At 54.2% G+C, this 24,632-nt stretch overlaps 4 protein-coding genes across 6 annotated transcripts; 2 read left to right on the top strand and 2 right to left on the bottom strand.

The window, feature by feature from the left end:
• Nucleotides 1-10,443: 10,443 nt before the first annotated feature.
• Nucleotides 10,444-11,823, top strand: CHCHD10 (coiled-coil-helix-coiled-coil-helix domain containing 10). Its single transcript, XM_083873923.1, has 4 exons — nt 10,444-10,536; nt 10,623-10,806; nt 11,003-11,147; nt 11,560-11,823. The coding sequence occupies exons 1-4, from the start codon at nt 10,481-10,483 to the stop codon at nt 11,577-11,579; spliced, it is 405 nt and encodes a 134-aa protein (XP_083730049.1). The 5' UTR covers nt 10,444-10,480; the 3' UTR covers nt 11,580-11,823.
• A 688-nt stretch (nt 11,824-12,511) lies between these two features.
• Nucleotides 12,512-18,379, top strand: VPREB3 (V-set pre-B cell surrogate light chain 3). 2 transcript variants are annotated; one of them, XM_083873919.1, is made up of 3 exons: nt 12,512-12,588; nt 17,365-17,481; nt 17,718-18,379. In XM_083873919.1, exons 1-3 carry the CDS (start codon nt 12,516-12,518, stop codon nt 18,044-18,046), a joined length of 519 nt encoding a protein of 172 aa, XP_083730045.1. In that variant the 5' UTR covers nt 12,512-12,515; the 3' UTR covers nt 18,047-18,379. The 2 variants fall into 2 exon arrangements, with proteins under 2 accessions (XP_083730045.1, XP_083730046.1); XM_083873920.1 differs by lacking the exon at nt 12,512-12,588 and adding an exon at nt 16,194-16,344 and having other exon boundaries at nt 16,770-17,481.
• On the bottom strand, nt 12,512-18,408 carry LOC310916403 (uncharacterized protein C22orf15). Of its 2 annotated transcripts, XM_083873918.1 has the most exons (5): nt 18,356-18,408; nt 15,651-15,851; nt 14,192-14,317; nt 13,841-13,915; nt 12,512-13,426 (listed from the first exon to the last, which is right to left on the bottom strand). In XM_083873918.1, exons 2-5 carry the CDS (start codon nt 15,673-15,675, stop codon nt 13,272-13,274), a joined length of 381 nt encoding a protein of 126 aa, XP_083730044.1. In that variant the 5' UTR covers nt 15,676-15,851; nt 18,356-18,408; the 3' UTR covers nt 12,512-13,271. The 2 variants fall into 2 exon arrangements, with proteins under 2 accessions (XP_083730044.1, XP_083730043.1); XM_083873917.1 differs by lacking the exon at nt 18,356-18,408 and having other exon boundaries at nt 15,651-16,174.
• Nucleotides 18,409-19,799: 1,391 nt separating this feature from the next.
• SPRING1 (SREBF pathway regulator in golgi 1) lies at nt 19,800-24,507 on the bottom strand. The gene is made up of 5 exons (XM_083873997.1): nt 24,363-24,507; nt 23,606-23,762; nt 22,294-22,445; nt 21,365-21,478; nt 19,800-20,400 (listed from the first exon to the last, which is right to left on the bottom strand). The coding sequence occupies exons 1-5, from the start codon at nt 24,471-24,473 to the stop codon at nt 20,317-20,319; spliced, it is 618 nt and encodes a 205-aa protein (XP_083730123.1). The 5' UTR covers nt 24,474-24,507; the 3' UTR covers nt 19,800-20,316.
• Nucleotides 24,508-24,632: the final 125 nt, after the last annotated feature.

The following is a 24,632-nucleotide window of genomic DNA, read 5'->3' as shown; positions in this document are numbered from 1 at the left end:
TGATCAGTTGTTCATGTTTAGTTTTATGGGAACCATTCTGCTGATGTAAATACTGGGTACGGTGAGCAGATGTGAGAAGAAAGAGCCTGGTCTTGGCTGGCTCTGGAAGGTGCTGCAGTGTTTAACTTGCAGGCTGTTAGCAAGATGTCCCTGCAGCAGAGCACCATGCTCAGCATATCCCCGAGGCCTTATTCATAGGAGGGGATAGGGGAGTAGGGAAAACCACTTTGCACTGTGGAATTTACCCTTCTGCTCTTATTCTGGCTGTGCCCCAGGAATGCAGAGCAGACCCTCGTTTCTTGCCTTTCTCTGAGCCAGACAGCTGGGTCCCAGTGAAAAAAGCTTTCCTGCCTTTGTCTCTCTTTTCTTTAGTGTCTTTTCTTTTAATGCTGGTGTCTCTGGGAGCTCAGTGCTTTCCAGCCCATGGCAGGGGAACCCTGGGGAAGTGGGAGCAGCCTGTAAGGCAGCAACAGGCAGTTTTGGCTCTTCTTAATTAAGGGAGACTTTTAAAAGGGGTGTTCTGGGAAACTTGGTTCTTGCAGAGATGGAACTGCCTGCGAGAACTGCCTGCCAAGGCTCTGAACACAAAAGAAAGTGCCTGGTGTGTTTGGGATCACAGCTATTTCCCAGCCAAGCAAGTAGATGTTTAGCAGCAGGAAAACGGCCTGTTGGGTGTTCTGGGGCTCGTGTGCTCACCTTCTGCAGAAGGCCCTGTGTGCAGCCTGCAGAATTCCTTTTTGTTGTGCTCCTGAGCTAAAAGTTCTCCCAGACACTGTGTGTCCTGTCAGTGCAGCCCTCAGCCCTGTCTGCAGCCCGATGGATGCACAGAGCAGCACAGGGCCCCACCCCAGCCCCAGAGCCCGACAGTCTGACATCTCTCAGTCTGACCTCTCACTGTCTGCTTGCTTTCCTGCAGCTCCTGCCAGGCCAGAGTCACACTTGGGCTTCTCAGGATGGCTGCAGGAGCTCCGTGGAAGTTTTCATGGCTGAGAGGTCCCAATGGTCACTGGTGTTGCTGATTTAGGATCTGCACACTGAGCTCTTCTTGCTCAGCCTCTGTTCAGGGCCTTCCAGTCCTAGCAAGTGGCAGAGCTGTTATGAGTTTAACAAGTCCTTCTGACCACAAGCTTTAGCTCTTCTCCCACTCCCCTCAGGCTTCCCAACAAGGAGGGCCTTGTGAACACCTGGGCAGGCAAAGCAGCATCGAAATGTGAGTCTCAACAGGAACCACCAGCTGGGGATAACCTCTCTCTACAGCCCAGCAGGTGTTAGGTGGAAAGAGGCTGTGCAAAGGGAAAAGAACAGCGGGTTTGATTCTTTGTGAGCAGCAAAGAGGTGGAATAACTCTCTCAGCCCATGGGCCACTTGGGTGTGAAACTGCTGTGAGGCACTTGGGACTGAGAGGAGGTGGGGGAAGAGTTGTCTGATGAGAGCCAAGGGGAAAGGGGAGGGAAGTGAGAGAGAAACTGAATTTAAATGGATTAAGCCTGTCTGTCCAAAGTCTTTTGTTTCCTGCTACCTCCCTGGTGTGACTTTCACAGCTGTATTCTGTGTGCCTGAGGACCTGGCTCGAGGTCCCCTGCAAAGTCAGCACGAAGCTTTACACCTCCTGGGCATTTCCCTGAGCAGCTGGAAGAGAGTCCAGGAGCCAAATACCCAGGACAGAGAAACCCCTTTGGTTTCTCTGATGTCTTCCCTACTCTCTCTGTCAGAGATAACCTCAGGAGTTGATGTCTCCAGCATCACTGCTCAGTGGGTGACAAATGAGGACACATCCCCATCAGGCAGATCTCTGTTCTCACCTCTTGCTTCTGGGATTCCCCTTTTCTTTGGCCCTGGCACTTCATTTTTCTCCTGGGCAGCCAAAGTGGATGTTTGTACAGGTGGTGGTGGGTGCAAACAAGGCTGGGGGTCATGTGCAGTGAACTGCCCATTTAAACATGATTGATCAGGACTATTTTTTTAATTACTCAGTTCTCCTCCTCTGCTGGCAGCCCAAGACATGAAGAGTGGGCAAGAAGAGGTTGTGGAGTGGAAACTTGGCCTTTGGGCCTGGATTCACAAGTGGAAAGGCAAAGTAATATGTAAAACAAAACAATACATAAAAGTGTATGTTGGTCAGTAAAGTGCTTTGCTTCAAATCTCTTCTGAGTTTTTAAAATATTTAAAATGGAAATGCTGGAATTGTACAGGCTGTCCTGGGTCCAAACAGTGAACCTTGAAAACACCAAAGTTTTCCAGACTTCAGCTTTACTAGGTCAGTCTCACTCTGAATTTCCAGAAAGTCTTGCTTGATTCCCTACTACTTATTTTACATCTATTTTCTTTTGCCCTTAGAACTCCACTTTCTCTGACCATAATTCTGTGTTGAACCCAGTGATGCAGAGTCAGATGAGTTTGGGATCTGCTTGATGCAGTGCCCCAAGGGGGGAGCGACACAGTGGCAGGACCATCCTGCCCCTCACCCTGCAGAGGTGCTCTGCACTCCTCAGGAGCCCAGAACGGGAAGAGGTCCCTGGGGGAGCACTGAGACAGCCACAGCCTGTCCCTGTGCATCTCTCACTGCATCTCTCACTGCATCTCCCACTGCAGCTCCCACTGCATCTCCCACTGCAGCTCCCACTGCAGTTCACACAGTGCCTGAGCAGCTGTGGGGTCCTGCAGCTCTTCCTCTCCCTTCTCTTGCTGCAACTCCAGTGCAGCTGCAGCAGCCCCTGGACTCATCCCTGGACTTAGCCCTGAGACACATCCCTGGGCTCAGCCCTGGGACTCAGCCCTGGGCTCAGCCCTGGATTCGTCCCTGGGCTCAGCCCTGGGCTCAGCGCTGGGGTTTGGCCCCGAGGAGCGGCTCGGTGCCGTGGTGTGGGCAGGGCAGGGCCGGGCCGCAGCTCGGGGAGCTCCGCCGCAGTGTTTGTTGTCTCATCATCTCCTGCCCCCGTGCCAGGAGCCGAGCGCACACAAACAGAGCCGGGCTCCGGTGAGCAGCGCTGCCTGCGAGATAAGCCAGGCGAGGAAAACACATCCATCTTCGTGTCTCTTGGCCTGAGATGAAGTTTCATCTGCTGGCATTTTCCTGGCGCAGGCTCAGGGCACACCACAATTCACCTGGGGAGCCAGACGCCGGGGAGCCGGCTGCCATTCCTGGCGAGAGGCGCTGCTCCGGGCTGGAGCGGGGGGCCATCCGCGGTGTCGAGGAGCTGGCGGTGCTCGGGGGAGCTCGGGGCGCTGACCCCGGGCCGAGCCCCTGTGCCTGCGGGTCACTCACAGAGTGCCCACCTGAGCCACGGCCTCACAGTCCCTGCCCAGAGCCCTGTGCACCCAGCACAGCCCGGAGGAAGAAGAGCTCCCGGGCAGCAGCCTGGACAAAGCAGAAGCGGCTGGGACACGGAGTGCCGAGCAAAAGAGGCTCGGCTGCAGCCTGAGGCTGCTCGCAGTCTGATAAGGAGGCTGCTAGTGCCGTCTTGCAGCGCTCCCAACCTGCCAGCTCCCCGCGAATGAAACGTCCTGGTGAAACGCCCCCCACCCTTGGCTCCTTCTGATCCCCTCCGAAGCTGATCTGAGACTGGAATGTCTCCTGGGATGTGATTCCCTCTAGCCTGAGGGGAACTGCGTTAATAAAACCCAGCGTGAGCTGTGGAGGCGATGGGGGAGGAGGCGGGCAGGGCTGGTGAGATGAGGCTTTTATGAACAAGTCGCAAGGCTGCTGGAAATGTCCCGTCCTGTCCTCTCTCCCTCTCCCTGTCCCTGCAGTCGAGCTGTGGAATTCAGGGTGTGGGTCGAGGCTTTTCTTCGCTCACGTTTCTGCTCAGAGCAGCCAAGCCCCTCAGCTCCCTCTCCCCCCTCCTCAGCAGACGCTGCTGAACTCCCTTTCCTGGAGCAGGTCCCACTCCCGCAGCTCCTCCCGGCCAAGCGCCGCTGCTGTGGGACCCTGCTGCCCCTCCACATCGCCCCGGCACCGTCCCTGGGGTGTGCTCACCTGCGGCAGGTGAGAGGTGGGGTCCCCAAGGTCAGCAGCAGGAAGCACAGAAGGGTCCCCACACCTCGGCAGGATGGGGGGCTGCACCCATGGGCTGGATGGTGTCGGGTGAGCAGAACCAGCCAGACACAGGGCTCTGACTGAGTAAAGCCATGTGAAGGCAGTAAGGATGTGGGCCAGGGGGGGAAAAGACAGGAGACCAAGAAAATTTGGGTCAGAGGAGATAGCTGTGAAGAGAGACCACAGAAATGTGAATTTTATTGGTGTGAGCACACTCCTGGCTCCCTCTGGGATGCAAAGTGCCTCTCCCAGCAGTGACTGCACAGTAGTGATGCCGTGTCCTGCCATTCCTGGATGCTCTGTGTGAAAACACTGCATTGCCACTAGCAAAGGTCGCTGGAATAAATTGGTTGGATAGCATCAGAGATCAGTTCCCAAAGTGTTTTTCCACTTTCTCTCAGGCTGCAAATGCTGAACTCTGAGACTGCATTGTCACAAATTCCCTGTGGAAACCTCAGATCCAGGGAAGCACCCAGAGACCACACTGAAGACTCTGAAGAGCCAACTAAAAAGAGCACCATGAGAGCTTGCACAAGGCTGGGAATGAATCCAGCACAGCATCCACAGTGTCCAGCCCTTCCAGGGGTTTGCTTAGACCACTGACATTTCAAAAGGTCAGGCTGCTCTTACAGAGCAGGATGTTTGCAGTGTTCCTGTTGAGGAGCCCATGGGTGGGCTCTGCATTGGGCTCAGCACTCTGGTGGAGATGCCAAGTGAAAGAAAAGCACTTCAGCAGAAATCATGAGGAATCAGAGTGTACAACCAGGCTGCCCTGTGCATTAACAAGGGTTATTGACTTTCCAAGTGACAAGGAGATACCACTGGCTTCTTTTACAGGAAGGAAAAGATAGGATCTGATATTTAGTTTCTATCTGAAAAATTTATTTTGGGAAGCTGATGGTTGGGGAGCCTCAGTAGGACAGGGAGAGCAACATGATGACTGAAACTCATCAAACATTTTGGAGAGCTGGGACAGAAGACCCCAAATCACAGGTGTCTGTGCACTGTCATGTAGAGGCTGCAGCACCTCACAAGAAATCTCTGGGTGCCATATGAGCTGTGTCTTCATCTGGGAAGGGGGAGAGGTGGGCAGTCACTGTGAGGTTCTAGCTCAAAGCAGTAGCTGTTCATGGGTTGGTGCTAAGAGCCTCCTAAAGGTCATGGGCCTCACACACAGACCTGCCCTCCATTCTGGTCTTGTGTTGTTTCACTGCAGTGAAACTCCATGAGTGCCCTCTGGAGCTGTATGGGGAACCACGGGGGCAGCTCCCCAGAGGTGTTTGCTGTCTGTCTGTCTGTCTGCAGAGAGAGGGGGGAACCAGACTGGCCAGGGAGGAGCTGTGCAGGAGCAGGAGAGAATGGCCTCTGGGCACACATTTGGGTGAGGAGGAAATGCTCAGCCCTGAGCCTGGACACTGAAGGTAAGGCCTGGACAGGTGAAGCAGGGAACCTGGTACAGGTGTGAGATCCCTCCAGGGCTCACTCAGCACTGTTACCTCCTGCAAGGCCTGTGACCTCGCTGCTTTGGACTCCTTGAAACCACCTGACAGAAGCCAGAGGAGGGGCAGCAAAGGTCACAGCCTCATTGCTCAGATCCCCCAGACATGCACCAGAAAACCTGTGCTGGCTTTTTAACTGTTTTTTTTATCTCCAGACTCAGGTTTGCTGTCTTGTCCTGTGTACAGCAGGTGAATTCACAGTACTTGTCCTCGTGATTTGAGGATACAACAGATGTGTTTTGGAAGAGGTAATTTCTTGACTTCTGTGACTGAAGAATTGGGAACACAAAAGCCCCTCTTTCAGTTACAATTAATGGCATCAGCCTTCAGCTGGGATGAGACCATGACTCCAAGAGCACAAACCCCACCTCTGGAAGTGTGAGTACAAAGGAAATGGAACTTCCAAGATGCAGTTGCCACAAGGAGATTTGGAAAATTGTCTTTCTACCTCCTCTCCTTTCCCCACCAGGAGCTGAGGGCATCCACATTTGGTACCTTCCTCCAGCAGAGTGGGTTCAAGTGGCACAGGTAAGGGCAAGGGTGTTCCTGCACCTCCCAGGAGCCACGGGCACGGCTGAGAGAAGCCTCTTGTGAGCAGGAAAACCTCTCAGAGTAGCTCAGCTGTGCCTGGGACTCAAACAGGAAACACTCATGATATGAATGGATTGGGGTCCAGAAGAGCGTTCAGATCAAAAGTGGGCTAGCATGAATGAGTTAAAATCCTTTCCTTTGCTTGGCGAAATTTATTGAAAACTACATTGTTCATCTGTTGAAACTTCACAGCTGTTGAGATTGCCCTGGGGGCAAACCACATCCAAGAAATGGCATGTAGATCCTGGGAGCACGGGACTTGAAAGCTGAAACGGGGCTGTGAGTGCTGTGAGAGCTGTGAGCGCTGCCTCCCTTCCCTCACAGTCACGTCTGGCCATCTGCAGCTCCTCCAGTCAGGCACTGCGGGTTTTTCTTCCTCCCGTCGCTCATCCCCGACTCCCGCAGCACGGTCACTTTGTTTCATTGTATTTTGGCTAAAGAGTAACGGAGCAGGGATGCAGACAGGAAGATGTCTGTGTGGGGAGTGTGCCCGGAGCTTGTGCTCGGAGCTGGATGAACTGGCCAGCCAGGGCATCAAGTTATTCTGAAATTACTGATTTGGAGTAAATCCTTCCAGAAGTACACAAGAATTAGTTGCTGTCTTTCAGATTGTGGCACCCAGAGCGAGACAGGGCTGTGTGCCACCATGGAACATCACCTGCCTGTGACACTGCTGGTTTGTTACCCCTGGGGAGGGGCGGTCAGGCAGGCCTGTGGGAAATGTGTTGTTTGCTCAGGAAAAATTGTGAATTCTGTTCAGTGGTGGCAAGTTGCCTGTTTAATTTTTTTCATCATCACCATTATTATTATTATTAGTTGGCTGTAACTCTGCTCGCTAAAACCCATCTAGGATAAAAAGGTAGTTCTTGCATATTTCCTTCTGTCCTGAGTGCTCTGTGTGAACTTGGGGACTGAAATCAGCCACTTGGCACAAGAGCTAGAGCTCAAAGAACAAAATAAAAGCAGGACATGAGAAACCCACTGGCTGCATACACTCAGTCACAAATGATTCATGGAGTAATTTTGAGTAGCAAACACACTGGTAAGAATGGGAGGGTTTGCTTCTGTCTTTTGGGGGGATTGTCCACAAACAAAAATATTGGCGAATCCATCAGACACTTTCTTCTGCTTTGAATAGTTTGCCCAGATCCCCGAGCAATCATCGAGCGCAATTTGCTGCTAACCTAAATAACTTCAATTCAGGTACACCCGGAGCACTGCCCAGATCTGCCCCTGCTTGCACTAATTAGGGCTCTCCGAGCACGAACCTGCAGCTCGGGAGGCTCCGGCAGCAGCCCCGCACTGCTCCGGGAGTGGGGCAGGAGGTGCCCGCAGCCAGGCGGGGCTGCCGCACCCCCGGTGTCACCCGGGGCTGTCACTGTCCCCTGGGCAGAGCCCCGGGAGGGCAGGGCCGGCCCCGCTGTGCCCGGCAGGGGCAGACGGGCGGGAGACGCCGGCGGGCCGGCCCCGCATTCCTCACCTGTGAAACAACAAACTGGAGAGACGAACGCTGGGGGAATTCCTAGATCTCTTTGTAGCCACATCTCAGCTGTGACAGCGTGAGGATTTAAGTGAGGCAGACTCTGGAGGGGGAGGTTGTGAGTTCCTTTTGGAGCAGTGGAGAGAGAGAAAGCAGTTGAAAACACACAGACCTGCCTTACCTGCTCCTGCTGGTAACAGGAGGATGAACTGGCCAGCCAGGGCACAAAGTTATTCAGAAATTACTGATTTTGAGTAAATCCTTCCAGAAGTATTCAAGGATTAGTTACTGTCTTTCAGATTTATATGTCCCTAAATCCAGAGTCAGGCTTCAAGTGTAGGCAAGCCTGAACACTTGAACTGCATGAGGAGAGATCTGGAGCAGGGGAAAAGAGAGAGGCAAAATGAAGCTATTTCATTGAATCAAAGATCAAATTTAGGGTGAAAATTAGCGGAGTTAGGAAGTTTGGCCAGTCAAACGGTGAAAATTGCTGCAAGGATATTTAGATATAAATGAGGCCCTCCTGCAGAAACCCCCAGTGGGAGGACGGCTCCTCGCAGGGAGACCTGACACCGTAATTCCACCTCCGGTGCCGAGGCCCCTCCAGCTGGGAGCGGAGGGCTCGGGCGGGCGGTGCGTGCGCGGGTGGAGTTGTGTACACTCAGCTTCCCAGACAGCCACAATAAATTATCTCATTAGTAAACCCAGGGTAGCCGCGCTGCTCAGCACATACCCGGCCTCCCACTGCACAGAAAAACTTTGTGTCTGATTAACCAAATCAAAGGTCCCCAGACGCAGCTGAGAGGGACGGGCTCAGCTTGAAGCCCAGGCTCCTTCAGCAAGTTGTTCTGCACGTAGTGGAACTAATGAATCTTGATTTCTTACGGCTGGAGCTCTGGCATTCCCTGTGCCCCCTGCAAGGCCATCCTCTCCTCCCTCCAGCACATGCCGAGCCTCTTCCTATGGCCAGGAACAACCTGGGGCAGGAGCCTGTGGTGTGACAGCCCCAGCTGCCACCCTGACGGCTCATGCTGGCAGAGAGAGCCCAGCTGAGCTGGCAGAGCTGTTTCCTCACAGCGAGGGGCTCCCCGAGGTCTCCCCTCCTGCCCTTTCTCTCTCCTGTCCCCAAGACCTCTGTTTGCTCTCATGGTTCATCGGGACGGGGCCACGCTTCTTCCCTTCAAGGAAAGGAGCCACACTTCTCCAGCACACACACCTGGGAAAGGGAAAAGTGCAGGTGCTGCTGTGGCAGGGGCTTTCCAGTCACATTCCTCGGCTTTTACAGCTGCTCGGGCCCCTCTCTGTCAGCGGGAAAAGACAGGCAGGGGGACGCTGGATGTAAAATGCTGCTGTTCCAGGTGAAAGCAGCACTGCACAGCTCCCGGGGCAGGAGAGCTCCCCGGCACCGCGGGAGGAAGGATTTGGGGGTGTTGCTCCTCGCAGCGGTGTTTGTTTGAGGAACGATCCTTTTCTTTCCTCAGCAGTGCAGGAGCTGCAGCTCCCCCTGCCCGCCCGGCTCCTGCGTCGAGGGGCGGCTTTGCTTTGCAAACGCTTTTCTCTTCCCCTCGTGCTGGAAATTTGACTCTACAAAAACACTTCCACAGCAGCTAATTGCCAGCCCCGCAGTGACTTAGCTCTCTTAATTCCTGCCAGTCAATGAACCAGCCCAAAGAGCTGCTTTTCATAACTTGCTGAATGTAACAAAGCAGCTCTAGAGACATGACATAGCTGGGATTTTAATTTTTTTCTTGGACATCTTCTGGATCCTTCTCAGTTTTGGAAATTACTTTCTCTCCACTGGGCATAAGGAACATCCAAAGATGGAGAGCCCATTCCAAGGAGACACTGAGGAGACACTGACACACAGAGGCCCTGGAGACTAGCAGGGGTGCCAGGGAAGAGATGATTGTCAGGAAATTGGTTTGGAGGTAAAACTGGCGTCGTCCAGCCTGTCTCTTTATGATTTGAGGGCTCATCATCATCTTTTCATGGATTCCTACTGCCCAACAATGTCCACGCCTTGCAAACTGTTCCTTGATCTCCTGGTTTGTTTCCAGAGGGCTGCTGCAAAAATTGTAATGCTGGGCAATGGCTTAGACCACATCATTCCTCCCTGGCAGCCTCCCTTCTCTGCCCCAATTGCGGAGTGCTCACCTTCCCTCTGCCAGCCCCTCATTATCCGCCTCTCCCCGCCCCGTGCGAAGAGGCCGCGTTATTGCCCATTACAACAAGCCCCTTCACGCTCTCCTGGCCTGCTCCACACCTGGCGGGAGGACCGGGAGAACCCTCCGAGCATTCCCAGGGCCTCCTGGAGCTCTGCTCTGTCACCGCACCTCAGCCTGTCCCGGGAGTGAGGATGGAGCCGAGGGATCGTTCTGTTCCCGCAGGTGGCGAGGGGCAGCCCGAGAGGGAACGGCCTCGAGCTGTGCCAGGGAGTGTTTGGATCGGACGTTCGGGAAAACCTGACGGGAAGGGCTGTCCGGCCCCGCGCCGCTCCCCAGGGCAGCGCTGGAGTCCCGGTCTGGGGTGCTCAGAAGCCGTGTGGGTGCGGCAGCTCCGGACACAAGGCAGTGGGGGCCTGGCGGGGCTGGTGAAGCCCGGGCTCGGGGATGGTTTCGGTGTTGGGGTGATCGATCCCGCCATCGGTTCCCGGCTCCCTCACGGGCCTGCCGCGCCCTCTGCTGGTGGAAAGGCGAGTGGCGCGCGGACTCCTCTGCCCTTTCTGCGCATGCGCCCGGCGGGAGCCGCGCCTCCCCTCAGCGGGGCGGGGCCTGGCTGTGCCGCCCGTGTGCGCGTGCGCGCTGTGTCACGTGGCGGCGCAGAGCCCTTAAGGCGGAGCGCGGGGCGGGCGCGCAGAGCAGTGTACGGACAGCGATGGCGCGGGGCAGCAGGAGCGTGTCCCGGCCCGCCGCGCCCCCGGCGCACGCCAGGTACCGAGATGGACTCGGCTCGGCCGGCACACCGGGGCACGCCGCCCTCCCTGTGCTGCTCCCCCATGACTCCCTTCTCTCCGCAGCCCGGCCCCTCCGGCCCCGGCGCCCGCGGCGCAGCCGGCGCAGCCCGGGCTGATGGCGCAGATGGCGAGCACGGCGGCCGGCGTGGCCGTGGGTTCCGCCGTGGGACACGTCGTGGGCAGCGCCATCACCGGCGTCTTCAGCGGTGGCTCCTCCGAGCCGGCCAAGGCGGCGGCGCCCGCGCAGGTGCGAGCGGGGCCGGGCCGTGCCCTTGGGCCGCCCTTGGCGGGGTGCAGGGCGGCGGGAGGGGAGCGGGGCCGTGCGGGGAGGGAGGGAGGGAAGGACAGACGGACGGGCAGCCGTCCCCAGCTCAAGGGGACGGGAGCACGCCGGAGGAGGCTCCGCTGCCGCCGGGCCGCCCTGACCGGGCCCGTGGCCGCAGGAGCCCCGGCCCGTGATGCAGCAGTCGCCGTACGGACCGTGCCACTATGAGATGAAGCAGTTCCTGGAGTGCGCCACCAACCAGAGAGACCTGACCCTGTGCGAGGGCTTCAACGAGGCCCTGAAGCAGTGCAAGTACAGCAATGGTGAGTGTGCCCTGTCCCTGCAGGGGGAATTGCTGCCAGCAGAGCACTTCAGATGGTTTGAAGGTTGCAGAAGTGATCTCTTGGGGATACAGTGCCTTTTAGGGCTTTAAGTAGGAAGCAGTTGTGTCTTTCCCATGCCCTGAAGAGCAGCAGGCAGCTGGAAAGGGAAGGAGAAATGATTCTGACTGTGGTTCTGTGAAGTTTGGGAGGCTGTAGGTACCTTCTTGTAGAGGGTCCACTCTTGCTGCCATGGGCAGCCTGCTGCTCTCCCTGGCTGATTGTCTAATTCCTGCTGCATTTTATACAAGCTGTTGTCAGTAGTTAGATCATGATCTGGTTACTTTGGGTGAGAGAGCTTTTAACTCCAGCTGCTGGAACATGTATCTAATGCTGAACTTCTTCTTCCCCGTAGGTGTTTCTTCTCTCCTGTGAAGAATTTGCCCCCTCATAGGGAAGAGGATCATGGTGTAGAGCCCTGCTACCCACAGGGAATGGAAGGACAGACAGGGAGTGAGAGAGTGAGCTGGAGGGAGCAGGCTGACCAGACAGGAGTATTCTAGTGGTAATTCACTTCTGAACTAGTAGGGAAGGAAAGGAATGGTTAGACCCAAGGGTCTTCAGTATTTACATAGAGCTGTATTTATTACAGAGAAATAAAAGAATTTGTTTGGACCTATCACTTGTGCATGTTCTTTATTTAATTCTCAAGCTAAAATTAAGCTACCAGAGCATTAAAATTGTGAGCCAAAGGACAGGGCACAAGTGTGTATTTCCTGCAAATGGGAGTGCAGCCTAGCAAGGAGTGTGCCTGCATGACTTGGCAGAAGGAGATCCAGACGCTGGCTGCCCTCCAGGCAGAGCTTGCAGAGAGTTAAGCCAACATGTGTCCACAGTATTTTCAGTGACAAATCACTTTTCTATAGATATCCTCTTCCTGAATATCTGTCCTGAGCTCAGAGCTAAGACAGTGTGACCTGTCTGGCTGTGGTACTTGGGTACAGTTGGCTGATCTCACTTTAAAGCTTTAGCAGGTTATGCAATGCTCTCAAGCTCACTGGCATCAGGTGGGGTTTGGAGCTGCTTTCCTCTTAGAGTCACCTTGACAGCACAGCCTCGTGACTGCTGCCCATGGACTGGCCTCCAGCAGGACACCCTGTTCCTCATGTTGGCGTAAGAGGGAATTCTGAGGTCTCAGCTGGAGTTTTAGTGGCACAGCAGTGAAACCAGGGCACTTTCAGATGCTTAACTGATGCATTTTTCATGGCAGAATGAGTCTTTTAACCTTTTGGTCTCTGACTGTTAAATAAAGGACAAGTTCTCAGCCCCTTGCTGGGATCTGTGAGGAAATCCAAGTCGTCTGGATGGTAAATGCTGGCAGCAGATGCTGTTAGAAGATACTGGAGGCTGGTGTTCAAAGTCTTGCCCCTTCTAAATGTCACTCGTAAGCTCTTGGTAGAGATGTCCTGAACTGTGCCTGGCCTTATCAGGGGTGTCTTGTGTTCTTCTGAGAGACAGCCAAGGGAAAAAGCAGATGTGAGAGATTTAAAGCCCAAATGCTCCATGTGCTGAGCTGTCCTGTGTGAGCAGGGAGGAACCACTCCAGAGTTGTTCAAGTCCCTTTAAGAAATAAGTATATTAGACTGTTGGTGTGTTGCTCTGGGTGGAGAAGCTGTTAAGGAGCACCAGCAGCAGCACCTGCAGCAGGTGTGTTCTGCCTTTGACCCCTCTTGGCAAAGTGCTGCTTCTGCAGCTGTGGGGACTGTCTGTCTCTGCAGCAGCTCCTCTGGTGACTGCAGTGGACAGTCCTGCAGGGCCCTCCAGAGTGGTGCAGAGGGAAGCAGACCCACCCAGAGATAGGAGTGCAGGTCCTTGTCCCTGGGGAGTGCAGGCCATGCCATGGGAACAGGAGACCCTTGAAGCAGGAGGATGGTGCTGGTGCCTGGCTGTGATCCAGGCTTGCCTGGATTGTCAGGGTGCACCCTGGAACGTGCAGTGTGAAGCTCTGGGAGGGGCAGGGGATTCTAGGAAGGGGGGCTCTTGCTGTGCTGGGAATAAGTACTTGGGCAGGTGTTTGGGCCCTGGTGGAGGCTGTGCTGCCTGTGTGACCACTAATGTGTCTGTTCCTCATTTAGGGGTTTTCTTGGATTCCAAGCTCTTCTTGCTCTGTGAGGTGGGCCTCTTCCTGGCTTGGGTGCTGGTGTGAGGCTGAACCATCTCTGAGGAGCCTTTCTTCCTCTGGTCTTTCTTCTGGGTCTTTCCTGGGTGCTGCTGCAGCTGATCTGTGGAGTGACAAAGCCCTTCCAGAGTTGTGTTTTCCTGCTGTGTTAGTCAGTTGCCCATTCCATGTTGTGCAAGGCACTGCCAACCTGTGGGACTACAGCCTTGGAGAGACACTTGAGGGTTTCCTGATCTCTCCTGTCCCTCCCTCCCTGTTTGTTCCAAGGAGATAGCCCTCTTTGCCAGGGGGACAAGCTGGGTAGGCCACTGCCTGGTGTGGGGTGTCACTCTTAACTAGGAGGGGTCCTGCACACCAGCCCTGCTTGTCCCCTCCCCTGGTGCCTGAATGCACTCACTGTCCACAGCCATGAGCGCCCTGAAGGAGCACAGGGGGATCAGAGAGCTGAGATGGGAACAGAAGTCATGCCTGCACCCCTGACTCCTCTGTGGAGGTGAGGTGGGTGCCTGGCTCTTACCTAGCAAGCCAGGGTAATGTTTCTCCAGGTCCTCTAGCAAGGATTCATAGCAGGTGGCTTCAGAGTTTTCTTCTCCTGCCAGCAGAATGGGAGAAATGGATTAGTCTCACTCTCCTGGCTGTAAGCTGAAGGCTTGTAACTGGGGCAGGTGGTTCTGCCCAGGAAAAGTTTCTTCTCCCCAGGAGCAGCCCTTGGACAAACAAAGGCTCAGCTCTAGCTCTTTATCCGAGCCTCCTCAGAGCTTCTGTGCTGTGTGCAAGTGGCTGCTGAGCAGAGTCCTCTCCAGACTCCCTCAGAGCAGAGCAGGCCCTTCCTGGCCCAGAGGCTGAGCTGTATGCACAAGGAACTTACGGACAATTCTGATGAGGATGTAGCACTTCCTCCCCTGCAGGTATTTACTGGCACTTTCAGATTTAGGATCTGCCACTTTGCTCAGGTTCATCAGGTTGCCCTTCTCGTCCACAAGATCGATGCAGTCTGGAGGAAGAGATGTGGTGAAGGAAGCCCAGGGTGCCCCTGTGTGGCCAACATGAGCATGTGGGGTTTAGAGGTATTTTCCCCGGCAAGTTACACTTTGAACAGAATCTGCTGCGATCTGGGGAGTGGGAGGTTTACTGTCCCTTTCCCTGTGTTTTGGGATGTTCTGTGACTCCCATGTGACCCATGGGTTTCCCTCTGCTGTTCCTCTAGGGGTGAGTGGCAGTCCCTCGGTGACCACAGCCCAGAGCATTCGTACCTTCACGCCTGCACTGACACTCCTGCTTCAGGTGACTTATGAGGGCCTGGACGCAGCAGAGCAGGTTCACTGTCAGCTGGGAGTCGGCTGCAGGACAGGGAATGAGACCTGAGACAGGAGCGTGGTCACCCCAAACCCAGGGACCACATGAGCAGGGCAGGAGGCACGGCAGGTGGCTGAGAGGTGCCCACTGTGGCCAGCGAAGGCAGGATCCCCTGTGGCATCAGCGGGGCTTTGAGCAGCTGCATTACAGCTGTGGGTGCTGAGAGTGCCCCAGGTCAAGGGGAGAACATGGTTCTGATTGATGAAGTGTCTCTGTCCTTCAGCTTTGTTTCATCAAGCATGAGTAGGAAAAAGCAATGAGCCCTGGTCCTTGGCAGTCCCCTGCTACAAGCTGGTGCCAGTCACAAGGGGGAAGAGCTGGAGACTGTGGCTGAGTCACCTGAGGATATTTTGGCCGTGAACTCTGACCAAGTTTGTCAACAATTGAGAAATCCCCCAGGGCTGACACACGTCAGCAGTCAGAGCTGGGCATCCAATTCAAATAGCAGAGGGAGCAAAAGCTTAGGGCTGTGTGTGTCTGATGGCTTCAGCCACGAGTGTCTGGGGTCAGGCCAAGGCTTTCAGCCAGCTGGGTGAGGTCAGGACAGGGGCTGCTCATTCCTTCCCACAAATACCTGCTCTCTGAAACTAAGAGCCAGGATTTGAGTCAGGGAACCTTCCCACACAGCCCAGAACAGAGGAGCTCTGCTGGCAGCTGGCACTTGGGCCCCATGGCTCTTCTGGTTGTGTCTAGATAAGCAGGGCCCTCTCTGATGATTTCCCAGAGCTGCCAGGCTGGGAATTCATCCTCACCTCCAGTCTCCCTCCCTGCAATTAACTCAGCTCTGCTGGAGTGGTTCTCCTCCATGATTCAGAGGGTAGGGGTAATAGATCTCCCTTTTTTTCAAGCAGGTGATGTGCAGAACGCTGCTGTGCATCGAGTGCTGTGTCCCCCCCGGCCCCCTGTGGGGGTGATGAGGGTGGCCCGGGCTGGCCGCAGGGTGAGGCAAGGCCGGGGCTTTCCCCACCTACCTCCGAATCTCACTTTGGCGAACATGGATGGTGCTGCCGTGCCCCTGGCAGGGCTGTGGGGCCGGGTCCCTTCCTGCAGGCAGCGCTGGGAGCTGCTGGAGAGCCCAGGACACGCAGGCTCATTTCCCACTGACGCTGTTGCGGTTCCAGTAGCCAGATCGCCCAGCAACGGTGAATGGCCCCTGCAGATTCTCGAGCGTCCTGCGGGGGGAGAAGGGAGGTAGAGCAAGGGCTGAGCTAAACAACAGCCTGCTGGGAAGGCTGCTGGCTCCTTGTGGGCCCAGATGCTCTGACTTTCAGACTTTTTGTAGCCTCGTGGTGTTTCCTGCCCCCCACATTTGACCTGTGTCTCATCTGGGCTATGGTGGTGCCACATCTGCTCAGCCTGCTCCAAACTGAGCCCAGCACTGCTGCAAGGACAGCCTGGCCTCCTCTGTGATGTGACTGGATGCCACTGGAAAAATCTCCCTGAGGACCCTGCCTGTGCTGGTCCTACTCTGGAGCAGGAGGCAGTGGAGTTTTGCAGCCCCATGGTGCACAACACTGATGTGCTGCATTATCCAGTGCTCACTGCTCTGAGGATAAATTCACTTTCTCTGGAATGTCCGTCTTTGCATAAAGAGGTGATTTCCCTCTGTCTTGCCAGGCTTCATTTCACAGTCTTATCCATGACCTGCTCAGAGGTTGGGACAAGGTGTGTGTGACACTCCTCCTCTAGGACGTGTGCAGGGAGACTTGTGCTCACCTTGCCACTACTTTGCAGAATTTGGGGAGCTGTACCTGCAGTGTGCTCAGGGGCCTGGCTGCAGGAAACACAAACTGCTGATACCTGCAGGGCCAGACTTGCACTCGTGTTTGGCTTGGGGGCTCTGTGGGCGCTGCGGAGGGGAGGGAGTGGCTGTCCCTCCATGGTGATGGGGTGGCAGGGGCTGGGCTGCCTGTGGAGGGCAGGAGGCACCACCAGCTCTGGCACATGAGAAGTGCCCTCCCTGCCGAGGACAGCCCGGGCTGGTGGCCATGTGACAGAGTCCCGTGACAGGTGTGACAGGCGGGAGGGGCTTCACGCCCGCTGAGCTGGTGCCGTTGGCTGTAACGTCTGCTGTCCTTCCGCCCCGGCAGCAGCTGCGTGTGTGCAGCCACCTCCGCTCCCGGGACACGCCTCCTGCCCCTGGCCTCGGCACCCACCGCGGCTGCTGCTCCTGACGGGCCCTGGTGGAGAGGCAGCACCATCAGCGGGTCCCAGCCCCTGCTGCAAGTTATGCTGAGACCTTGTCAGGTCATTCCTGTCACAGTGATGGAGCTGCACGAAGGGAGCAGCAACTTTCCTTATGCTGTTTCTGTGATGGAACAGCTGCCTCCCCCATCTTCTGTTGTCCCTGGTGGCCCCCAGCCTCCCCAGGGCATCCTTGGCATGGTGTAGCTCAGGCTCCTGGCCTCCTGCATGCCTGGCAGCAGAGGGCTTGAGTGTGAGATTCCAGGGAAACCTCTCTGCTCCTCCCTTCAGCTAAGAGAGATGGTCAGCGATGCCGCCCCACTGCCCCAGGCACGGGGTGGGCTGTGGCTGTGCTGGTGCAGCTGAAGGAAATGGGCTGGGGTGAAGGTGGGTGGCTCTCAGCCCCTCTCTGAAGCCCAGCTGCAGCAGAGCGAGCAGCCCCGGGGAGCTGAGTCCCTGAGCCCCCTGTGTCATTTACATACATCCCGCCACTGCCCACAGCACCACCCTGGCTTTGTGCAGCACCCCAGACCCTCTCTGAAACAGCCTCCCTTCCTCTGCCTGCTGCCATGGCCCTGGGATTCACCGTCCTGCTCCTGGTGGGGACGCTGGGCACAGGTAAGGGTGGCACGGCCGGGTCAGCTCTGCCCAGGGGCGACACTGCAGGGCTGGGCTGCCCAAGGGGAGGCTGGTTTGAGCAGGGTGTGTTTTGCTCCGGGGCTGAGTGATGCGATGAGCAGGATGGCAGTTGGGTAATGGCGTTGCCTCAAAGGAGCTGAGGGACCTTTTGGGGCTGAGGGTGCCGGGGGACACGGCCCAGCCCATCACTCACTGCATCCTCGGTGTGTGTGCAGCTTGCAGGGCTCAGCCCGTGCTGACCCAGCCGCAGTCCGTGTTCGTGCTGCCCGGGCAGACGGCTCGGCTGTCCTGCACCCTGAACCCCCAGTACAACATCAGCCACTTCGGCATCTCCTGGTACCAGCAGCGCCCGGGGCACTCCCTCAGCTATCTGCTCTACTACAACTCCGAGTGGGACAAGCACAAGCCTGCCAAGACTCCCGACCGCTTCTCGGCCACCAAAGACCTGGCCAGCAACGCCTGCATCCTCACCATCGCCTCCGCCTGCCAGGACGACAACGGCACCTACTACTGCTCCCTGTCACCCGCCCTCCAATGGCTCTAGGAACGGGGAAATAAAGCTTTCCGCGCTTTCCTTGGTGACCCTGATGTGCAGGGAGAGCAGCAGCCTTGGGAGGGATGGGGAAAATCCATCTTTGCGTGCTTGAGCGGGCCCGGCAGCGCTGCCTCGTGCTGGAGGTGCAGCAGCCTCCTCTTTGTCCCCCGGTGTCCCCCACAGAGCCTCAGACACCCCGACACGTCCCGCTGCGGGGGGGACAGAGGGCCCGGCTGCGGCCTGGCTGCCCTGGGCTCTTCCAGCACCCGCCACGAGGCGGCCTCGACCTGGCCGGGGCTTCCGCAGAGTTTGGCTTACCTGGTAATAAAATTATTCCTCATGCCCGCGCCCTGTCTTGTGTTGTTACCCGGGTCAGCAGGGCGGGCAGAGGGGCTGCGGCCCCGGCGGGGTCCCTGGGGCCGGGCGGAGCCCTCACCCACCCCTGGAGCAGCCCCAGGGCCCACGGCAGCGCCCTGTGCCCCTGCGGAGACAGGGACACGCGTCCCCCCGCGGGCAGACGCGGGTTCTCTGTGGGGCGTTTTCACACAGGGGGATGAACGATTTCGGCACAAAATCCCCACAGAATTGGGGAAAATACCGGGACGGCCGCACTGCGCATGCTCAGTTCGGCGCTCGCGCGGCGGGGAGCGTTAGGACCCGACGGCGGGAGCTGCTGTCACGTGAGGAGCAGCCGGCGCTGCCATTGGTTCAGGGGAAGGCAAAACCACGCGCTCCACTTCCGGGTTACCTCAGTGAGGCGTCAGCGCCCCGCGGCGATCGGGTCGGGCGCCTGCCCTGCTCGTGCGTTCAGAGTGTGCGAAAAGCCACGCTACGAAAAGCCAGTGTCCACAAAGGCGACAGAGGAGTCCTGCAACTTTATTCGAATAAAGTGAGAGAGTCCATTATGCCATACCCCCGTGAGGTCTCTCTCGAGATTTCAGAGGACGCAGCCTTTTATCCTAAACTCCCGGCCTCACGTTGCTTCCTTTCCCCATTGGCTGAGCGGCAGGAGCTGGGCACTGGATTGTGTAAAGCAAGCACAGGATAATGAATTAATGTCTTCATGTAACTGAATCCTGTTCATTATGTTTGTCAAAGGTGGAGATCAGCTTGAATTTGGCATAAGGGCGCTCCAAGGGCTAAAAGGAAGCTGCTGTTTGCTTGCTGAGGTGCAGATGTAAAACATTTCAGGATCTGCTGGAAATGCCAAGGAGCTGGAGCAGGCTGGCTCCATCCTGCCCCGGAGCAGGGTGGAAAGGCACAGGCAGGCCTGGGAAAGGTGCTGGGAGAGCTCAGCTCCACCCTTCTGCCTCCTGCACAACCAGGAGTCAAGGGCATTTGAAACACCAAGGCCTGAGCAAGTTCAAGCAAAGAAATCTTCCCTGCTCCCTGTCAGCAAATGGACAGCAGAGAGCTGCTCACAAAACTGGAGTCCTCTTTGAGGAATCTGCTGCAGAGTAACAAGGAAAGTTTAGAGACAACATCCCATCCTAGGCAGATCCCTGCTCCTCTCTTGTGCTATGGGACTTTGGCAGAAGAACAACTCCATTGGAGTTCTGAATGGTTTAAACTCGCTAAGAGGAACATTAGTACTAAAGTGACAAATCCCAATACAATTCCTTTAGACTAAGGAGGAAAAAAACACCCTACCAACTTTAGTCAGGATCTAAAATATCCCTTCTAGCTGACACAGCAAAGCAGGGACTGAAAGGCATCCACAAATAGCTATGCAAAGCATCCATACTTCAGCCAGTGACCCATATAAAATGAATAAATAGTTCATAATTACATATGTAGTGTACACCATGCATATCAAGAAGGGTTCCAGAGAGAGAAGCACAGTGGGCACGCTTTGCTCTCTGAAAGGAAAAGTCCTCCAGTTACCACTATCCCTCTGGAAAAACTCTGGACTGCAGAGACACAACTGAACTTCCATTTACAGCTGCAAAGCCACATTAGATACTCTTCTTCTGATGTTCTAGACCTAGATTGACTCCATGATTGCTGACATTGAGAGGAACTATTCTAAGAATGCACTGGCACAGTAGCACAGTACCAGCACTCCAAAGCAGGTGCATAAAAAACTGAAGAAAGCAAAATTCAGTCGTGACATTCAGTCCCAAAGAACTTCAGTTCCTTACTTCCTCTGTTCACCTCTGGCTTTGCCCCCACATACAAGACAAGCTTTTTGCACTGAGGCTTTGGTAAAGCAACAGCTGCTGTCTTGTTCTCTTGGATTCAAGTCTCCATTTCCTTCCTTCTGCTCAGATCTGCAGCTCTCAGACAGGCAGGAGCTCTGGGGGGTACTCGCCATAGCAGTACTTGGCAATTGGGTCTCTGTAGGTGTTCTCGTGCTGCACACTCTGCCAGGAAAGGAGGAGAAGCTTTAACGATATACACACAGTGAAACAAGGCATCCCTTCACTGAGGGACAAAACTCACAGCATTTATGCACACGCAAAAAATAAATCCCCAAATTCTTCTACACATCAGAGTGTCTTTGGAGTCAAAGAACTCTGCATTGCCAACATACAAGAGCCAGTTGATGTATTCCAGCACTGCAATGTTGAACCAGAACCTCCTTTTCAAGACAGTACCAAACTAGGTAGGAACAGATTTCATTTTTTAAAAAAAATTAGATCTATTTGGCAGTATCATCAAACGTTCTAAGCAAGCAGAGCACAATAAAGTTGGTACCTGAGATGTGTGCATTTTTCTTGATAAAAGGTAGAGCTCAGATTTTATGGGTAAAACAATCCCAGTAACTTTGCAGAGATTTGGAACTCTAGCCTTTGTTTGCAGTCCATCCTATTGCTGTATGAAACAGTCCTGAAGCTTCAGGACATGGCCAACAGCACTGTCTAAAAGGGCCACTGCTTGCTCAGACCAAAACTTCTGATAAAATCACATGGGTAACAGAAGCTCACCTCTGTCCTTAATAAGCAAAGGAATTAGAACATAGTTTTTGAGTTACTATGCAGATGATTGTCAGCACATGGTTAGTCTCCAACTGTACTATAAAATAAAGAGCATTCTGAGGCTACTGGGAACAGCTCTCACTGTTTTCATCCTAATGAGATCTTCCCCAGAACTCATCTGAGATCTTCACTGGTCACTGAACTCAGTCTCTTTTTAGTTAAGCCCCTCTTTTCTAAAGAGAATGTGCAACTTGTCCTGCTCTAAACATGTGCTTTGCCTTCAGACTGGCTCTCAGCCACAGCCTCAACTTTCATGAAAATACAAACATGACACACCAGCCATTCAGAGGACTGAGCCCCATTTTCCAAGGGCACTTTTTTGGGCCCTGGGTATGTCCTTGTGCCTCACCTGTGATGAAGTCCTACATTTGGCCAGACACAGCTCAAAGTGATCTTCCACTGCCATGAAGAGGTTTTGGAAGGCAATCGCTGCCCGGTTCAGGAACCGCTCCAGGAGATGTTGCTGAAGTGGTCAGCAAAAGAAGGCAAAAAACAGAAACACTCTGCTTCAGTAGGAATAATCAAAGCCCACCCAAACCTGCAAAGCTCAGGTACCAGAGGAATAGCAAGCAACTCCACTTAGGATTTCTAGCAAGCACTGAATGGCCAATGCCTCAGAACCCCAGAGGCAGGACAAGAATCTAAGAGAAGCTCACAGAATACAGGGAAATGCCAATTGCAAACTAACACCTGGCTGGAGTAACTCTTCTGCAATCATTTTCCCTCAGCAAATGCAATTCCCCTGAAGCTGAAACACTTTGCAAAGCTCCCAGTATTTCCTCCCAAAGGTGAGAAGGATGAATTTTTTTAAAGCTTTATCTATAGCTTGCCTGAGAGATTTTAGCTTGCTAGCAGCTGCTGACTTTTTCCCAAGGAAAAATTTCTCAGAAAAACTTCTTCTCAAAACAATCTTGGCAAACAACTCTCCTTTCCCAAACAATCTTTGTCCAGCTGGTGTTTGCTGTTTCTCCAGTTTAACCAGTGAGATTAGAGAGGTGTCATTCCTAGTCACCAATCATGTTAAGTCTGTATGGGAACACCTTATAAAAGGTAGTAAGAATTAGACAATAAAGCCTTTTTTTCTATGCTCTTTGCCTTCTGAAATATTTGGAGTCTCTCATCTTTCTTTCATGTCCCACAACACATACGCTCCTTGGAGGCTTTCCTCATCCTTCCAAGAACAGGAGCTGCCCCTCTAAGGGCAAAGCTCCTCACAAAGCAGGTCTTTTAGGCAGAGGGGAAGGTGAGAAGAGCTGGGAACAGGAGCAGGTCCATCACCTTGCTGGGCTGCAGGCAGCAGGACACGCAGAACTCGTAGACGCTGCAGCAGCCGTTGGGCAGGCAGCTCTCACAGCTGTACAGCCTCGTGCTGGGCACATTCACATTGCAGCACCCGTTCACCAGCAGGTCCTTCCTCTCACAGATGTAGCCTGGAAAACACCAACAGGAATAACAGCTGGCAAGGCACACCTCTCTGTATGTTCTACAGAAATCTGCAGTAAGAATCACATTCCTTAAGGACAGGTTTGTTTATCCTTTAGTAGATTATGATCCCCCTCAGTGCCATGTAGCCATTCTTTGAAATGGAGAGCAGTGTTTCAAACAGCCTGGTGTTATCTGCACAACTATAATTTCCTACTCTAATGTGTGCTGTATATACACTATGAGTATTTAAATGCAGATTATTTAAGTTCTGACCTTTTGGGGGGCATAGTTCCTTGTTATGAAAGGGGAATGGGATTTGCATTGATTATATTGGAAAAAAACGTGACACACGTTTTTTCAACAGGTCTGTCTTACAGTTCAGTATAAAGAGATTTAGATTTAGCCATGCAGGACAGTGTAATACTCATTGCTGAGTGGAATCCTTAATTGTACAGAAATATAGTGTATATCCTTATGGAAACAGTACTACCACAGTGTTAGACTGTGAGAGATCTGTAATTTTTAGAGATCTTATGAACTGGCACTAAGCCTAAGTCAGGCAGTGCCAAATTTAGCATTGATGCAAATCATAGAGGATGTGGTGGGTTTTCTACAGCCTTGATTTGTGGCCAAGAAAGATCCAGGGCCTAAGCAACAAGCACAGTGCAGGGCAGGAAAGGGTCTTCAACTTTTGCCACTGAAAACAAGTGGTTGATAACCTCGAGTTTACAAGGGTCAGACGAGCTTGTTAATTGTGACTGGGGACTAATTACACCAGTCCTGAGCTGCCTCCATACAGGGCCAAGATTTTCTCAATTGCTCTCCCTAACCCTTCTGACACTGCAGGGAAACACAAAGAGCTCTGCAAGCAACCACAGCAAACTGAGCAGGATTAAATATCTGTGCAAAGGTAACTGGAATTCTTGGACTTTAAGGTGGTCACAGTCACACTCATGCAGCCCTGGGCCTGAGTCTGGAGTGCCCAGAACTAAAGCAGCAGTGTCTGCAGCCACAGCAAAACTGAGCCAGCCACAGGCCAAGGGCTGAGTAAAAAAGCCTTAATAAAGAGCAGTTGTTACATGGAAGTGCCATCAGCAGTCAGACAGGCAAAGCAGCGTTCAGCACTGCCATATGCAGAATAAATTCAACTAAATATCAACTATACCCAGTTCATCTGTAATGAGGAGCTTCCCCTGCACAGAGTTCCTGCACTGGTTGCTCAGCTGGCTGCTGTTCCCCGAGCTGAACTTCACCTTCCACATGATGGGCTGCTCATGCTCCTGCACTTGGAGGAGATTCCGATCTCTCACCATTCTCTCTTCCTGCAAGAAAAAACAGGAATGCAACCAAATGTACAAGTTCCTCCTGCCACTTCAATCCACAAGCTTTTCACTAGGATTAAAGATGCCTAGTGCTTGTAAACTCCACAGCACAGGAAATTCCAGCATCAATGGAGCAAACAATTTACTACTTGTAGTATCTTACTTCATACTATACACAACAGGAAGGTACACAGTGAAGTGAGGGCATTCAAGTTCACCATGGATCAGCTAACACAGCTGAACTCAGTCACTACAACCACAAAAGTCCTATACAGTATAGTAAATAACCACAGCTAAACGTATTTCTCTTTCATGAGCCTTCTGCCAGTGGAATCACCACTCCCAAGAGACACAACAAAACCAGCTACCGAACCCACCGGAGAGACTTTCTTTTCCCAGTTTTTGTTCAAACATTATTGCTGTCAAACACAGAATCAGGCACTCCTATTTTAAACTCTTGTGTCTATTAACTATTTACACCGCCATTCTTAGGGCAGCATTACCCAGGAGTTCGGTGACAGCGCCTGCAGAACAAAGTCACGGCGGGCTAGGGGATGTTTTAGCCCACCCCCGGCGGGTCGGGCAGCGGCGGGCACTGACCTGCTTGAAGGTGCTGCTGATGAAGTAAACGAGCGAGAGGCCGAAGACGACGCCGAGCACCCATCGCTTCCTGAGCAGGCGCCGCCAGAGCAGGGCCCCGCAGGGCAGCATGGCCGGGCCAGGGGCAGCGCGGGCCCGGCATCGGCATCACCGGCGGGCAGCGCCAGCCCCGGCCGGCCCCAGCGCGGCCCCCCCCGAGCGCTTCCGCCGGCGGGGCGGGGAGGCGGAAATCGCGGCCGGGCGTGCGCGGGGCGGCACCGGGACACCGGG

The sequence above is a fragment of the Zosterops lateralis genome (assembly GCF_965231275.1).
Source record: "Zosterops lateralis genome assembly, chromosome: 17".
Taxonomy (NCBI): Eukaryota; Metazoa; Chordata; class Aves; order Passeriformes; family Zosteropidae; genus Zosterops; species Zosterops lateralis.
Note: the sequence above shows the minus strand (reverse complement) of the source record. Positions and strands in the feature narration are given on the sequence as shown.

Coding starts and splice junctions, on each gene's coding strand:
- SPRING1 (XM_083873997.1), bottom strand. CDS start 24,473: ATGCTGCCCTGCGGGGCCCTGCTCTGGCGGCGCCTGCTCAGGAAGCGA. Junction 23,763..24,362: donor TCAGCAGCACCTTCAAGCAG/GTCAGTGCCCGC, acceptor TTTTTCTTGCAG/GAAGAGAGAATGGTGAGAGA. Junction 22,446..23,605: donor CCTCATTACAGATGAACTGG/GTATAGTTGATA, acceptor GGTGTTTTCCAG/GCTACATCTGTGAGAGGAAG.
- LOC310916403 (XM_083873917.1), bottom strand. CDS start 16,026: ATGTGGCACCACCATAGCCCAGATGAGACACAGGTCAAATGTGGGGGG. Junction 14,318..15,650: donor CGCCAAAGTGAGATTCGGAG/GTAGGTGGGGAA, acceptor CTCTTCCTCCAG/ACTGCATCGATCTTGTGGAC. Junction 13,916..14,191: donor CATCCTCATCAGAATTGTCC/GTAAGTTCCTTG, acceptor TTCTGCTGGCAG/GAGAAGAAAACTCTGAAGCC.
- VPREB3 (XM_083873919.1), top strand. CDS start 12,516: ATGCTGGCAGCAGATGCTGTTAGAAGATACTGGAGGCTGGTGTTCAAA. Junction 12,589..17,364: donor GCCCCTTCTAAATGTCACTC/GTAAGCTCTTGG, acceptor CACTGCCCACAG/CACCACCCTGGCTTTGTGCA. Junction 17,482..17,717: donor GGTGGGGACGCTGGGCACAG/GTAAGGGTGGCA, acceptor GTGTGTGTGCAG/CTTGCAGGGCTCAGCCCGTG.
- CHCHD10 (XM_083873923.1), top strand. CDS start 10,481: ATGGCGCGGGGCAGCAGGAGCGTGTCCCGGCCCGCCGCGCCCCCGGCG. Junction 10,537..10,622: donor GCGCCCCCGGCGCACGCCAG/GTACCGAGATGG, acceptor TTCTCTCCGCAG/CCCGGCCCCTCCGGCCCCGG. Junction 11,148..11,559: donor GCAGTGCAAGTACAGCAATG/GTGAGTGTGCCC, acceptor TCTTCCCCGTAG/GTGTTTCTTCTCTCCTGTGA.